General features: G+C 46.5%; 2 protein-coding genes across 2 annotated transcripts; one reads left to right on the forward strand and one right to left on the reverse strand.

Moving 5' to 3' along the window:
• On the reverse strand, positions 1-7,957 carry ciao1 (cytosolic iron-sulfur assembly component 1). The gene is made up of 7 exons (XM_078565509.1): positions 7,774-7,957; positions 7,507-7,655; positions 7,004-7,115; positions 2,421-2,509; positions 1,982-2,183; positions 1,227-1,314; positions 1-728 (listed from the first exon to the last, which is right to left on the reverse strand). The coding sequence occupies exons 1-7, from the start codon at positions 7,910-7,912 to the stop codon at positions 494-496; spliced, it is 1,014 nt and encodes a 337-aa protein (XP_078421635.1). The 5' UTR covers positions 7,913-7,957; the 3' UTR covers positions 1-493.
• A 110-nt stretch (positions 7,958-8,067) lies between these two features.
• tmem127 (transmembrane protein 127) lies at positions 8,068-13,897 on the forward strand. Its single transcript, XM_078565514.1, has 3 exons — positions 8,068-8,466; positions 10,387-10,551; positions 11,151-13,897. The coding sequence occupies exons 1-3, from the start codon at positions 8,226-8,228 to the stop codon at positions 11,456-11,458; spliced, it is 714 nt and encodes a 237-aa protein (XP_078421640.1). The 5' UTR covers positions 8,068-8,225; the 3' UTR covers positions 11,459-13,897.
• Positions 13,898-14,689: the final 792 nt, after the last annotated feature.

Raw genomic sequence — 14,689 nt, forward strand, 5'->3', positions numbered from 1 at the left:
TAATATTATAAAGACTTTATTCACAGTTCCTTGAGAATGCACACATACCACAATATGGAGAGGAAGAATTCCTGGCTTTTGATTGAGAGCTTCAAGAATCTATCACATTTAAGTGCACACAATTTTCTCCAAAGTAACAGATGCATGAATGAATAATGTATTTGCAATTTACTGTAATTGCTCCAATGCCCCCTGTTTAAATGCAGGCCTAAATCTATTGACAAGTAGTTCTAAGCTGAGCAGTACTTTTAATTGCCTTTCAAAAAAAAAAGTACAAACAAATCGATGTTTGTTGAACTGTTAAGCACCACACAGCATTTACTAGCAGGCAGAACATAACCACAAAGTGGTAAGATAATTAGTGCAAATGTGAAAATGGTTACATGAAGTAGTCATGGTGATTAATTCCAAGACTGGACAGTTAGTGTGCAATGCAATGCAGTTGTTGAGAATGCTGGCATTGTCATGTAGAACAACTCGGTAGTCGTTTGTACTAATCTTCAAACTCATATCTCCAGATAGTTATGTCTCCATCATCACTGCATGATGCCAACAACCCTGCTTGCTTTGGGTTCCACGCCACGCAGTTGACATCCTGAGTGTGTGCCTTTGGAACGTGTGCCGTGAGTGAAAACGTGGGTTGGTGTGGGTCCGAGCCAGGATCCTCCTCAAATATCCTGATTGCATCATCACCGCATGCAGTTGCAATAGCACCAGTCATGTGGCACCTGAAATAGATGAGGGAATGTCAACAGATTAGAGAAGCTGGGGTTATTCACAAGATGGTCTAACAAGATTTGATGGGGGTGTTCAAAATGAAGGGTTTCAATAGAGTAAATACAGAGCAACTGTTTTCAGTGACAGATCGGTCAGAGGACATAGATTTAAGGTGATTGGTGAACGAGGCAACATAAAGGGACTTTTTTTTTCTTGCACTGAGTTGTCATCTGGCAGCAGCAGATTCAATAGTATCAACTGGATAAATCTTTGAAGGAAGGAAAAAAAATTACAGGGTCTGGGGAAAGAACAGGGAAGTGCAATTAAGTGGACAGCTCTACCAAAGAGAGCCAGGATACATACCACGGCCCAAATGGCATCCTCCTGTGCTGTATCATTTTATGAGCAATCTAATTACACATATCAGTCAAAGGAGGGTGGCACTTATGTCATAATCTTTAAAGTATTTTAAATATGGGGAACCAACGGAATGATGACTTTGAACTTACCACGATATGTCATAGATGGGGCGTGTGTGAAACCCAGATAGGGTGCAGATGCACTTCCAGGCCAGATCTGATCCACTGCATACCACACCTGCACAAAAAAGAAAATTGCATCGAACCTCATTGAAACTGTCACTGCACAAGGCATCAACATGTAGTGGAATTCTTTTCTTAAAGGCAAACAGCAGAAACAATTTTCAGTGGTTCTGATTGAAATCTTATTTACCTGAAACAAAATGTGGTATTTGTCCCACTACATTTCAGCATCATTAATCACACTGAATGCTATTTCAACACTAAACAGGATGACACTTGCATGACGAATGATACCGAATGATATTTCAGCAGTAATACGCTCCTAATGCTGTGACATAATTCTGTCAAGTGCTGGAATGCTTTGATCTTCTGCATATTGACTCAAAAACTATCTTAACTATGACCAGTTTCCTTGCAGCAGAACTATTTTAAGTTTTAATGTCCAGGCTCCTGTTTATCAGCCATTTGTTTTTTTTGCAAAAGTGATTACGTTTTACTTAAGAACTGAAAAGGGGCAAGAGCTGGTGGTAGGTTTAATGGTAGCAGGGTGGCAATACAAATATATCAGTTTGTGTGACAGCACATTTGCAAACAGGTTCAGATAGCAGAAGGCCATCTGGGCTACTGGGATTAGATCAATCAAATGGGTCACACTTCATCCTTTTGTAGGATCAACTGAAGAATACAAAAGGGCCATACTGTGCCCGGTTCAGCTTCTTTACCTTGTTCATTGCCAGGCCTGTATGCTTTCCAGATTTTCAGAGTTTTGTCATCACTGCAAGATACCAAGCACTCCCCTGTTTTATCAAAAGCAATACTCCAAACTGTCGACTCATGACCTTCAAGAGTGTTGACACAGACCCAGTCATCATCTTCCTCCTTGTACAGCTTAATGCTGTTATCATAGCTTCCGGAAGCCAGGAGCTAGTGTTGAATTCAGAAATATACATTTAAGCTTACATAATAATTTAGAGTTATAAAGTACTGACTACAATGCATCACATGAAAAGGTCCATCTGACTCTGGCTCACTGCCTACATAATACACAACAATATTCCAACCCACATCAATATTCCATCCCACATGAAAAAGCATGGATACTGCAAATAGAAAAGTAAGGCAGTGTGGAATGTAGGTGTGGTGGTCCTTGGAAACTCTTACCTCTCCATTTGGGTGCCAGATTACATGTTTGACATCCTGGGTATGAGCATTCAGTACGCTCACACACTCATAATCATCTTCCTCATCCACTAAAATGCAAAGTAGAAAAGTCAGCAACAGTTTCTGAAGCAGAGACCTCACTCCACTGGACTGAGCTGTAATGCTGCAGCCCAGTGGCTACTAATTTTGGAATGTCAGGGTACATAGCAAGCACACAGTTTACAAAATATACATGGCAATTTGGTTTATTACTAGTCTTTAATGAGAGGATATGTAGGAATACATCAAACCAGGAATAGGTCATGCATCAGTCCCTTGATCTTGGGAGTGCCATTCAATCAGATCATGGTTGATTGGTATGCGACTCCAGTGACCTGCCTGCATCATTACTCCTCAATATCTTTACTTAACAAAAATCTATTAATCTCGAATATACGAATTAGGAACAGGAGTCTGCCACTCGGCCCTTCGAATCTGCTCTACCATCAGTAAGATCATGGCTGATCTGATTTTAACATCAACTCCACATTCCTGCCTACCCCCAATAATCTTTCATCCCCTTGATTATCAATATTTACTTCTGCCTTAACAATATTCAAAGACTCTGCTTCCACCGCCTTTTGAGGAAGACAGTTCCAAAGATTCACGACCTTCAGAGGAAAAATTTCTCATCGTCTCGGTCTTAAATGGGCGACCCCCTTATTTTTAAAACGTGACCCCTAGTTTTAGATTCTCCCACAAAAGGAAACATCCTTTCCACATCCATCCTGTCAAGACCCGTCAGGATCTTCTATGTTTCAATCAAGTCTTCTTGTACGCTTCTAAACTCCAGCGGATACAAGTCGAGTCTATCCAGCCTTTCGTCATACGACAACACACCCGTTCCAGACATTAGTCTAGTAAACCTCTGAACTGCTTCCAACATATTTACATCCTTCATGAAATAAAGAGATCTCAGTCTGAAACATTCCAATTGACTCAACGTCCACACCTTTTAGGGGAATAGAAAGTTACACATTTATACTACGCTGTATGCGGCTAAATGCTTCCTGGTCTTACTCCAAAATGACTTGATTCTAGCATAACTTGCTCATATTTCAGTCCTGGAGGATAAATGTCAAAATCCCATTAGCTTCTCTGATACTTTTTGGACCTGCATTGGAACTTTGAGTGATTGATGTGCACCAGGCTTGTCCAACCTTTCACTTGGGTTGGGAGGCGCAGTTTCGTTTTTTTCGTACACAATGGGCAATTGAGCAAATTTCAGAAAGATAAGGTTTGGCACAACGTCAATCAGGAATTTCAAAATAAAACTAAGGTATGAAGCAAAGAAACAACTTGCTGAGCATAAATAAAGCATTGTCAGAGCAATAAATTTATAATAAAAAAAAACAATTAATAAAGATGAACATTAGAGTGTGAGAGGGACAGAATCTGTTTGTCTGGCTCACTCCCAATCTCTTGATAATCACCAGTTTGTGTATGGGGGTGAGAGAGAGTGGGAATCCTGACACTGCGAGCAAGCCACACACACAAACACACACTCACCCCACTCCCACACCCCCCCTCCTCTCCCTCTCTCCCACACCCCACCTCCTCTCCCTCTCTCCCACACGCCCCTTTCCTCTTCCTCTCTCCCACACGCCCCTTTCCTCTTCCTCTCTCCCACACGCCCCTTTCCTCTTCCTCTCTCCCACACGCCCCTTTCCTCTTCCTCTCTCCCACACGCCCCTTTCCTCTTCCTCTCTCCCACACGCCCCTTTCCTCTTCCTCTCTCCCACACGCCCCTTTCCTCTTCCTCTCTCCCACACGCCCCTTTCCTCTTCCTCTCTCCCACACGCCCCTTTCCTCTTCCTCTCTCCCACACGCCCCTTTCCTCTTCCTCTCTCCCACACGCCCCTTTCCTCTTCCTCTCTCCCACACGCCCCTTTCCTCTTCCTCTCTCCCACACGCCCCTTTCCTCTTCCTCTCTCCCACACGCCCCTTTCCTCTTCCTCTCTCCCACACGCCCCTTTCCTCTTCTTCTCTCCCACACGCCCCTTTCCTCTTCTTCTCTCCCACACCCCCCCTCATCTCCCAATGCCCCCCTCCTCTCCCACACCACCCCCTCCTCTCCCACACCTCCCCCTCCTCTCCCACACCCCCCCTCCTCCTCCTCTCCCACACCCCCCTCCTCCTCTCCCACACCCCCCTCCTCCTCTCCCACACCCCCCTCCTCCTCTCCCACACCCCCCTCCTCCTCTCCCACACCCCCCTCCTCCTCTCCCACACCCCCCTCCTCCTCTCCCACACCCCCCTCCTCCTCTCCCACACCCCCCTCCTCCTCTCCCACACCCCCCTCCTCCTCTCCCACACCCCCCTCCTCCTCTCCCACACCCCCCCCCTCCTCTCCCACACCCCCCTCCTCCTCTCCCACACCCCCCTCCTCCTCTCCCACACCACCCCCCTCCTCTCCCACACCACCCCCCTCCTCTCCCACACCACCCCCCTCCTCTCCCACACTCCCCCCCTCCTCTCCCACACTCCCCCCTCCTCTCCCACACTCCCCCCTCCTCTCCCACACTCCCCCTTCCTCTCCCACACTCCCCCCTCCTCTCCCACACTCTCCCCTCCTCTCCCACACTCCCCCCTCCTCTCCCACACTCCCCCCTCCTCTCCCACACCACCCCCCTCCTCTCCCCCACACCACCCCCTCCTCTCCCCCACTCCCCCCCCTCCTCTCCCACTACCCCCCCTCCTCTCCCACACTACCCCCCTCCTCTCTCACACTCCCCCCCATCCTCTCCCACACTCCCCCCACTCCTCTCCCACACTCCCCCCCCTCCTCTCCCACACTCCCCCCCCTCCTCTCCCACACTCCCCCCTCCTCTCCCACACCCCACCCTCCTCTCCCACACCCAACGCGCCCCCCACCTCTCCCACACCCAATGCGCCCCCCACCTCTCCCACACCCAATGCGCCCCCCACCTCTCCCACACCCAATGCGCCCCCCCCACTTCTCCCACACCCAACCCCCCCAGCCTCTCCCACACCCAACCCCCCCCACACCCAACCACCCCCCCATCTCTCCCACACACCCCCCTCCTCTCCCACACCCCCCCCTCCTCTCCCACACCCCCCCCTCCTCTCCCACACCCCCCCCTCCTCTCCCACACGCCCCCCCCCCCTCCTCTCCCACACCTCCCCCCCTCCTCTCCTACACCCCATATCCCACACGCCCCCCCCTCCTCTCCCACCCCCCCCCTCCTCTCCCACACCCCCCCTCCTCTCCCACACCCAACGCGCCCCCCACCTCTCCCACACCCAACGCGCCCCCCACCTCTCCCACACCCAACGCGCCCCCCACCTCTCCCACACCCAATGCGCCCCCCACCTCTCCCACACCCAATGCGCCCCCCACCTCTCCCACACCCAATGCGCCCCCCACCTCTCCCACACCCAATGCGCCCCCCCACTTCTCCCACACCCAATGCGCCCCCCCACCTCTCCCACACCCAATGCCCCCCCACCTCTCCCACACCCAACCCCCCCAGTCTCTCTCACACTCAACCCCTCCCACACCCAACCCCCCCCCCCCAACCTCTCCCACACCCAACCCCCAACCTCTCCCACACTGCCCTCCTCTCCCACCCACCCCCACTAGCCCTCTTTCCCCGACTCTCTCTGCCATACCACTGGGCAGACAGTCTCTTAACCCTTACCATTCCTGCCTGCACCACCACTTCCAGCTCTTCAGGGCCGGCATCCTTTCTTTCTCTTTCCCAACCCCCAATACCTGTCTTTCCGAAGCACACTTGCTGCCGCAGTGTTGCTGCTCCTGCAATCACATACTGCTTCTCTCCCATATTTATGAGCAGCAAACAAGGGAGAGAATTACTCTGTGATTGGAGGAGGGGTTCAGAACTTCAGAATCCTCCACTCCACTTACCAGCATTTTGAAAACTGCCTCCGGGGGCTACATTGCAGGGCTTCACAGGCCACGTCCGGTGCTTGGGCCGTGCTTTGGACAACGCTGGTGTACACGGCTACACAAATTCCTTTGCTTCACACAGCTTGAGGCCTCTCACAGTTTAGAAAGTCCTCTGTTTTGCAATTCTTGGACCCAAAATGTTTGACCTTGTACTTCCCAGCATAATGAATCCGTCTGCCAGTTCTTTACACTCATAACCTGCCTTTGTCGCTATGTAACTTTCTCCTCTCATCTACAAATTTATTTTCTTACTTGGTGTCACATGTAGATTATACAACCTTTTACCCAAATCATTGATACATATGGTGATTTCCAGGGCTCACCTGCACTGACAGAAAAATCTCACCATTGTATTGCATAGAATTATAGAAATTTACATCATGCAAAGAGGCCATCTGGCCTATCTGCAGCAGGTGATAAGGAGCTATCTCACCTAATGCCACTTCAGGGGATTAGGCTACATCTTTAGCTCCTTCTTAGTCACTTCAAGTGCATAACCATGTACTTTGAAATGGTATGAATTTCTGCCTCTGCCACCCTTTCAGACAGATGTCGCAGGTTGTTTACAGGCAGTCTTTTAGAAGAGGGATTACTTGACTAAATATTCTCTCACCTTCCCAAACCCACACACTTTTATCCCGGCTGCACGTTGCCAGGAGACTGCCAGATGGAGCCCAGGCGACAGACTTCACTTCATTCTCATGTCCTTCCAGAGTTGTCAAAAGCTGTCAAAAGAAAACACTCGGCCTGAGCATCGAACAATCAGAGCCCATACAGGATCCATCGCAGCGACCAGTTTACAGATAAACCAACATGAATCACATAAGCAATAAAACCATTCACCTTGCTTGGTGCCAAATTGATCGGTCAAAGAAAGGTTGAACAAGTTGGGACCAAATCCACAGGAGGTTAGAGGAACCGAAAAGGTGATCTTATTGAAACACATAAGATCCTGAGGGGATTCGAGAGGGTGGATAGCGGGAGGACGTTTCCGCTTGGGGGAGGGGGGGGGGGAGGATACTAAGAGCTCGGAGCCGCATTTTTGCGGGGCACAATGCAAGTACTCAGCCTAGCTCAGGGTCCTGGCAGCAAGGCATCAAATTAGGGGTGCGCTACCTCAAAGTCACCCTCCTTCTTCCTCCAGATACAGGTGGTCGCATCGAAGCTGACCGAAGCCAGGTAGTTGCCGCAGGGCGACCAGGCGACCTTCCGCACGGTCCGCTGGTGCCCATCCTCCAACAGACACTTGCACAGCCAGGACGGCCCTGGAAAAAGAAAGCGAGAGAGACGGGATAATTAAATGGGTCCAGGCCCCGTATGACCCGGCCCGGCCCCGCACACTGGTTGTATCCTCCACCCCTCCCCCCACGAACTCGCTCGCACCTTCTCTGGCCCAAATGCGCACAGCCCGATCGCCTCCACACGAAGCCAGCAGCGTCCCACTCGGGCTCCAAGCCACAAACCAGGCCCGGGAATCAGGATGCGCCGAGAAGCGCAACTCGAACGCCAACCGTCGCTTCATCACCTCGCGCGGGTTCGAAGCCCGCCTCCGTCCCCTGTGATTGATTGGAAGACCGACCCGGAGCCGATTCCTATTGGCGGATATGTACGCCAATCAGACAACAAGGCGACCAATCGGGAACCCGCGGTGGCCGCACTCTCACCGACGTCACATCCGATGTGAGTGGGGTCCGTTTCGTCGGAAACAGGACGTTGCGCCCGGCTGGGAGGTCGTTTTGGTTTTGTTTTAGACTATCGGTCGGTTTCCTCCTCCTCCCCCCCCACCGAGATTTGAGCGATTCGTCGTTTGTTCGTGGGCCGGGACGGGAGGTAGAATGTACGGACCCGCGGGAGCCGGTCTGTCAGGATCGCGCAGGCGGCCCGGCGCCGGGGGCGCGCTCCCTAAACACACCGAGCGGAGCCTGGCGTCGGCGGTGCCGGGCGCGCTCTCGGTGACAGCGCTGTGCACGGCGCTGGCGGAACCGGCCTGGCTGCGCGCCCACGGGGGTACGTGCCCGCGGCAGGAGCTCGGGGTCGCGGATGTGCTGGGACGCCTGGACTCGGCTGTGCTGGAAGGTAATGGAAGTGGCAATGGCGGGGGGAGTATCGAGGGAGGGTTTGGCCTTCGTGCCGCCCGCTGGGGAAGGAATGCAGTCAGAGATCCTTCTTCTGATACATGGGTAATGATTCAGGATAAAAACTGTCTTAGTGATGGAGCTTGCAGCTTGCTCATGGTGCTCATCTGTTATGATATAGCAGTTGGTAAAGGCTGAGTTATTAAAAAATCCCAGAGAAAAACTTTAAACAGCTGTTCATAACCTATATTTTCAATTTGCAAAATACTGCAGATGCTGGAAATATGAAACAAAAACAGAAAATGCTGGATTAACTGAGCAGGTCTAACAGCATCTGTCGAGAGAAAAACAGAGTTGTTTCGAGTCTGTATGACTTCTTCCGGAATTGAAACTTTAACTCTGTTTTTCTCTCCACATGTGCTATTATAACCTGCTGAGTTAATCCAGTATTTCCTGCTTTTGTTTTCAATTTGTATGTTTGAGATGCAGCTTTGAGTTCAGGCCTAAAAACCACATATCCTCAAGAGGTTTTTTTTATGTAAATTAAATTGAACATTTATCAATTTTACAAGGAATTAAACACAGACATGTCTACAAATTACTGCCATAATAACTATTAAACAAATCCCCGAATTAATCACTCCCAGGTAATGTTCTGCAAGATAACAGTAACCCATAGACTTAAACAGACACCAGGCAAAGCACATTTTATCTTACAAATTAAAAAAGAGGTTCCTTTCAATTTTTTACTTCGCAGACACAGCGGTAGGCTTAGATCTTCCATGCCTCTGACTTGCTCACACAAAACTCTTGTGTATATACCTGGCCTTCTCTTTGAATGTAAATTCTCATTGTCTCACCAGGTCCTTTTGAACTCCACCTCTTCTAACAATAAAACCCCTTTCGTTGTACCAATTTTATTAGTAATATAAACATATTGCTTGGTGTCTCCTAGCTAGGTGCAAGATTCACCTCCAATCTTTGAATGGTTTATTCAACAAAATGCAATTATACTCTACCATACTGTTAACATGTCAAAACTACTGTACATAAAGCACCCAGACTAGCTGGCTTTAATCCAATTAAGACACAGACCCTCCTACAAGGCTAATTTAAAATAATTTCCAATAACATGATATACATTAATATCTTCATGACACATCTTTCTCTGTTAAATACCCTGCCCACATTTGTGATTCAGGCTCCAGATGAGGGATGGACAATTGGGAACTCCTTCACTTGTCCAGTTTGTTAAAAGAGAAGCTTGCATTTATTTGATGCCTTTGACGACGACAGGTCGTCCCAAAGCACTTTACAGCTAATGTAGGTTTTTTTTTTGTGTTCTCACATAAAACATGAAGTGCAGCGACCAATTTTCGCAGCAATGTGATGGTGACCAGAGAACCAGTTTTTGTGATTTGATTACTTTACAAATATTGGCCAGGACACTGGCAATTACTCCTTTTTGTCCAAAATTGTGCTATGGGATCTTTTACATCACCAGAGAGGGCCTATGTTTAACATCTAATCTGAAACGTGGCATTTCTGACTGTGTAGCACTCCCTCAGCACTCCACTGGAGAGTGGGCCTTGTTTTTTTTTTGTTGTGTGCTCAAGTCTTGGAGTTGATTTCAACCCACATTATTTAAGTTTCAGAGGCAAGAATGCTACCAACAGAGCCATAGCTGACATTCAATTCATGTTGCCCCACAAACCTCTATTTTCAGAAGTGGAGGGGAGTAAATAATTCTGAGATTCATAATCACCCCAGATGCTTAATTTGGAAAGTTAATACTAATGTAAAAACTTAGACAGTTCATTGTTTTAATTGCTTCCATGGTATTTTGAATTCACTTTCATATTTTCTTTGTTGTCTAATGTGTGAAAAAGTCTGATATTTAACCCATCATCGCTCTTTGCAGATTATTGTATGAACCCTCAGACTGTGCTATTGCTGCGGGTCATTGGTGCCTTCTGTTTCCTGGGGATCCTTTGTAGTTTGTCTGCTTTTCTACTTGATGTGTTTGGACCAAAGCATCCAGCATTGAAGATAACCCGTAGATATGCTTTTGCTCATATTCTCACAGGTATGTCAAAGTGAAACTACATGCCAAAATCTGTTTGGAAACGTGAGTGTGGTTTTATTTTTAATCCTTACACAAAACCATTTCAAAAGTGACTTTTGAAATGATGAGTACAGCTCATCTCAGCCTAGACTATTTGGCAGAAAGACGTTTTGAATTCAACAAACAGGTTGATGCAACATTAACATGTAGCAAAGGGCACAGATTTCCCATTCACTCACTTCAGTTATGCTGTTGGGAGGACGTGCAAGAGCAGAAGGCCCCTTACATTACCACATTAAAACTTCTTTGTTCTGCTCTTGCATGCATATTGAGGGTGCTCCCTGTGTGTCTTACAATTGTGATTGTGCTGCTATCATCTTGTGTTGAGACCAATTTGAGGACTATTCGTCAAAATCCTGAAACTCCCTCCCGATCAGCACTGTGGATGTATCTACACCACGGGGACTGCATCAGGTCAAGAAGGCAGATCACCACCACCACCTTCTCAAGGGCAGTTAGTGACGCCCACATCCTGTATTTCAATTAAAACATATATTAAGGGAGTTTGTCCTGGCACACATCCTGTTGCTCCACTCATTGTTTTTCTTTATAATTAACAGTTCTCCAATGTGCCACAGTGATTGGGTTCTGCTACTGGGCATCAGAGTTGATCCTTGCACTTCAGCAGCAGCACAAGAAATACCATGGATCCCGTGTCTACGTGACCTTTGCAGTTAGCTTTTATTTGGTGGCAGGAGCTGGAGGAGCATCCATCTTGGCGACGGCTGCTAACCTTCTGCGGCACTACCCGACAGAGGAAGAGGAACAAGCACTGGAACTGCTGTCAGAAATGGAAGAGAATGAACCGTACCCAGTGGAATATGAGATTGTCAACCAGTTCCAGCCTCCCCCTGCATACACACCCTGAGTATCAGGACACATCACTATTTTCTCATCTTAAATCTCACTTCACTTGACTCTTGGAACTTGTCCCTTCTGTTCAGTGAAATTCTTCATCTCGAACAGCTGCCTCCAACCCCTGGTCATCCTTGCAGTTCTGCTCGTACTTGGGGCCAGAAACTACGGTTATCCCAAAGATACAAGTCTGTTGGTTGCTGTGCTCACTTGCTCCTTCCTGATGGATGACAAGAGACCTTCTTGCAGGGGTTGGAGTTCTCAACTGTGTTATCATACTTCATCCAGAGGCAGTATCTTTTTAACTTGGATAGGCTGAATTTTAACATTTGTAAAAGTTAAACATTTTATATACCTTTTTTTAACCTTTTCTCTTTTACAGTGCTTTAAATAAACTAGAATCATGCGGTGCTTTTGTTATTCCATTATTTACTACACTTGACAAGTACTTTATAAATTCCTCAACTTTTACAAGTCTGTATTATTTAACATTCTTTTAAAGAATTGTATGTAAATATTTTCTGCCCATGATTCTCTATGGCAAGTTGCATGCCAGTCAAAAGGATACTGTCTCTGACACTTTCTCTTTTTCACTGAGCTCCAGCTCACTGTGACACCTGTGTTCACTCACTCGCTACTGCATTTCTCTCCTTCCTGATTTAACTCCAGAGAATACCTTGCATTGATTCAGTCAGATAAGTGCCATCACTGAGTTGATGGGAACCTATTAGCAGTTTGTGGGGATTAGGGTTTACAACTATTCACAATATGGACTTGTCGAATTTTTCAGTGAGCATCAAGCTGTTGAGCTGAGCAGTTGGCAATAATTACTACTTAAAATTTGACTACTGGCATTGCTGCAAGTGTCTATTACCCTTCCCTACTCCCATTTTGGATGAGAGGAAGAAAGCACTTTATCAGATTTAAGGTAATGTTGTGGTTAGAATAATACAACAAAGCAACATGAATTCATGGAGCAGCTTTAATGTTGCGAATCATCATAAGCTGCTTCTGAGGAGTGTTATCAGGCAAAACTTTACACCAAGCCATTTCGGGATATATTATAACAGGTAAGCGACAGCTTGGTCAAAGAGGTAGATTTTAAAAGAAAAGGGAGGGCAAATGTTGAGGGAGGGAATTCTAGACTTTCCCTTGAGAGCCCATTGTAAACCTGTTACATAAATGAAAACATCAGTTAGTGTAAAGGAATATCAACACTATACAAGGTGATATCACTTCAGTAGTTTATTAAATGCAATGTGTTGATACACAACAGGGCCTTTGGAAGCAAATCAGCATCAAGGACTCTGCCGTATTTTACTGACTGGAGTGAATGGTGTATCAACTGAAGTTGGAGCTTCTTATGTGTTTTACTGGTTCAGAGTGTACAAGGTGAAAATTTTATCATGAAGCTACGACAGACCGATACTAGCTGGTCATGTCATTGTAATTGTTTTACACTGTGGTTGAGTCTCATCTCAGTAAAATTGGACATGTGAAGTTGGCCCTGTGAATTCCTCTTTGGATCTGGAAAGCAGTCTGTGTTATCGGCAGTGTATCCATTCAAGTGCAATACCCTCACTCCCTTAATACAAATGAACTGTAGATTTTGGTAGACACTCTGCCCTGTCACTGCAAAATTGGACTGGTTGCATGGACAGGTCAGTGATGTGCCTCACTGGTTGATGTACCAGATCAGACCTGTTTGTCAGTCAAAAATGAGTGTGCCCATGACAAATACATTTTTTGTACAGTCATCCACAGCCTGTCACAGTAGAAATGATCTGTTGACCTCACGGTTCCTTCCAAAAATATTTTGTCATTGCTTCCCGACAAATTCTTGCTGCCTAACCAGTGACTGATAACTGGAAGTAGATGACAGATATTGAAATGGAAAAGGGCAGGCTTTATGCAGCTAAGCTCCATTATGTTACTCCCTAACAGTCCCTACAGGTACATTAAATGAAGGAAATTGGGAGGGTGAACATTAAGGTATAACAGTGAGGAAAATTGGATTTAAAAAAATGAAGCCAATATACATACATACAGAATGCTTCAGTTCCGTGTGGAACAAAACTCTGAACAATCACTGACAGGATAAATACAATTGGACATACGAACTGAAGGTTGTTGAGTAAATTTCTATCACGGCATCAATTTTCCAGATAGTAACAACACCCTCTATCCCTGACTCGAGGAGAAAGTTTATCTACCATTTCCCACAACTTTGTAAAGAGAAAAGTACTCAGTCTTCTCATTGAAGAATTGCTTTGATTGACAGCAGTCAGAAAAAAAAGTAGTCACAGTGCCAAATCCTTTGCATGCTGTCTACTAAATCAATGCATCAGAGACAAAAGAAAATTCAAGATGAATTGTGCTGTGGAAAGTTTGTCTGAAGTCTGTGTCTGTACAGCTGATCACTTTTAATAAATGTTTTACCAGCCAAAAATGAGCGACATTTGTCAGTACCAATCCGTGTTGATTATTGACATCTTTAGAAATAATCCATTTGAAGTAGCAATTAGGTGGGTTTCTTTAATCATTCCATTTGCAAGCTAGTGGTCATGGGCCCTTCTGCAGGTCCAGTTTGGACGCTGCCTGTGGCAGTGGTTCCTCCACTTGTTTCTCTTCTGTAGCATTGTCTGTCTGGAGCGAGTGTCTGCTGGGACCCGGGAGACATTTGCAACCACTGGCCACTGAGGAGTGGACTGGAAGACATACTGGATACAGGTGACAACATTATAGGATTTGAGAAGGTTCCTTCATTTTTTATGATGAGTTTCTACTCTGCCATTTATGGGCATCTAAAGAAAAGGCCCATTTAAAACCTGAACAGTTTGAATTAAACTGCTGCTAGTTTTCTAGTGAAATGATATTTTATACCATTAACTGGAAATGTCATTTTATGAACTTGTAACTGAACTAAGTACAAATGGTGGTGAAGGATCCTGTGAAAATGCCACCTCCATGAGAAGCACACATGAAGGAACAAACACATTTATATAAGACCCTTCACAGCCTGAGGAAGTTCCCAAGCACTTTACCAGTAACATACTTTTTAAACTTTGATCATTATTGTCATACATGGGAATGCAGCAGCCAATTTGCACACAGGAAAAGAAAATAATTGGATCATGATTGTAGTAGCATGGGTTGAAGTCTAACTATTGACCAGGACAATGGGGAGAACTCTATTGTTCTTGGGGAAGTGCCATCTTTCATGCACTCAAAAGGTCATTGAGCA

This window comes from Cetorhinus maximus, chromosome 20, assembly GCF_964194155.1.
Source record: "Cetorhinus maximus chromosome 20, sCetMax3.hap1.1, whole genome shotgun sequence".
In the NCBI taxonomy this organism is placed as follows: domain Eukaryota; kingdom Metazoa; phylum Chordata; class Chondrichthyes; order Lamniformes; family Cetorhinidae; genus Cetorhinus; species Cetorhinus maximus.

Coding starts and splice junctions, on each gene's coding strand:
- ciao1 (XM_078565509.1), bottom strand. CDS start 7,912: ATGAAGCGACGGTTGGCGTTCGAGTTGCGCTTCTCGGCGCATCCTGAT. Junction 2,184..2,420: donor TCTGGCACCCAAATGGAGAG/GTAAGAGTTTCC, acceptor ATTCAACACTAG/CTCCTGGCTTCCGGAAGCTA. Junction 729..1,226: donor CCCATCTATGACATATCGTG/GTAAGTTCAAAG, acceptor CATCTATTTCAG/GTGCCACATGACTGGTGCTA.
- tmem127 (XM_078565514.1), top strand. CDS start 8,226: ATGTACGGACCCGCGGGAGCCGGTCTGTCAGGATCGCGCAGGCGGCCC. Junction 8,467..10,386: donor GGACTCGGCTGTGCTGGAAG/GTAATGGAAGTG, acceptor CGCTCTTTGCAG/ATTATTGTATGAACCCTCAG. Junction 10,552..11,150: donor TTTTGCTCATATTCTCACAG/GTATGTCAAAGT, acceptor TATAATTAACAG/TTCTCCAATGTGCCACAGTG.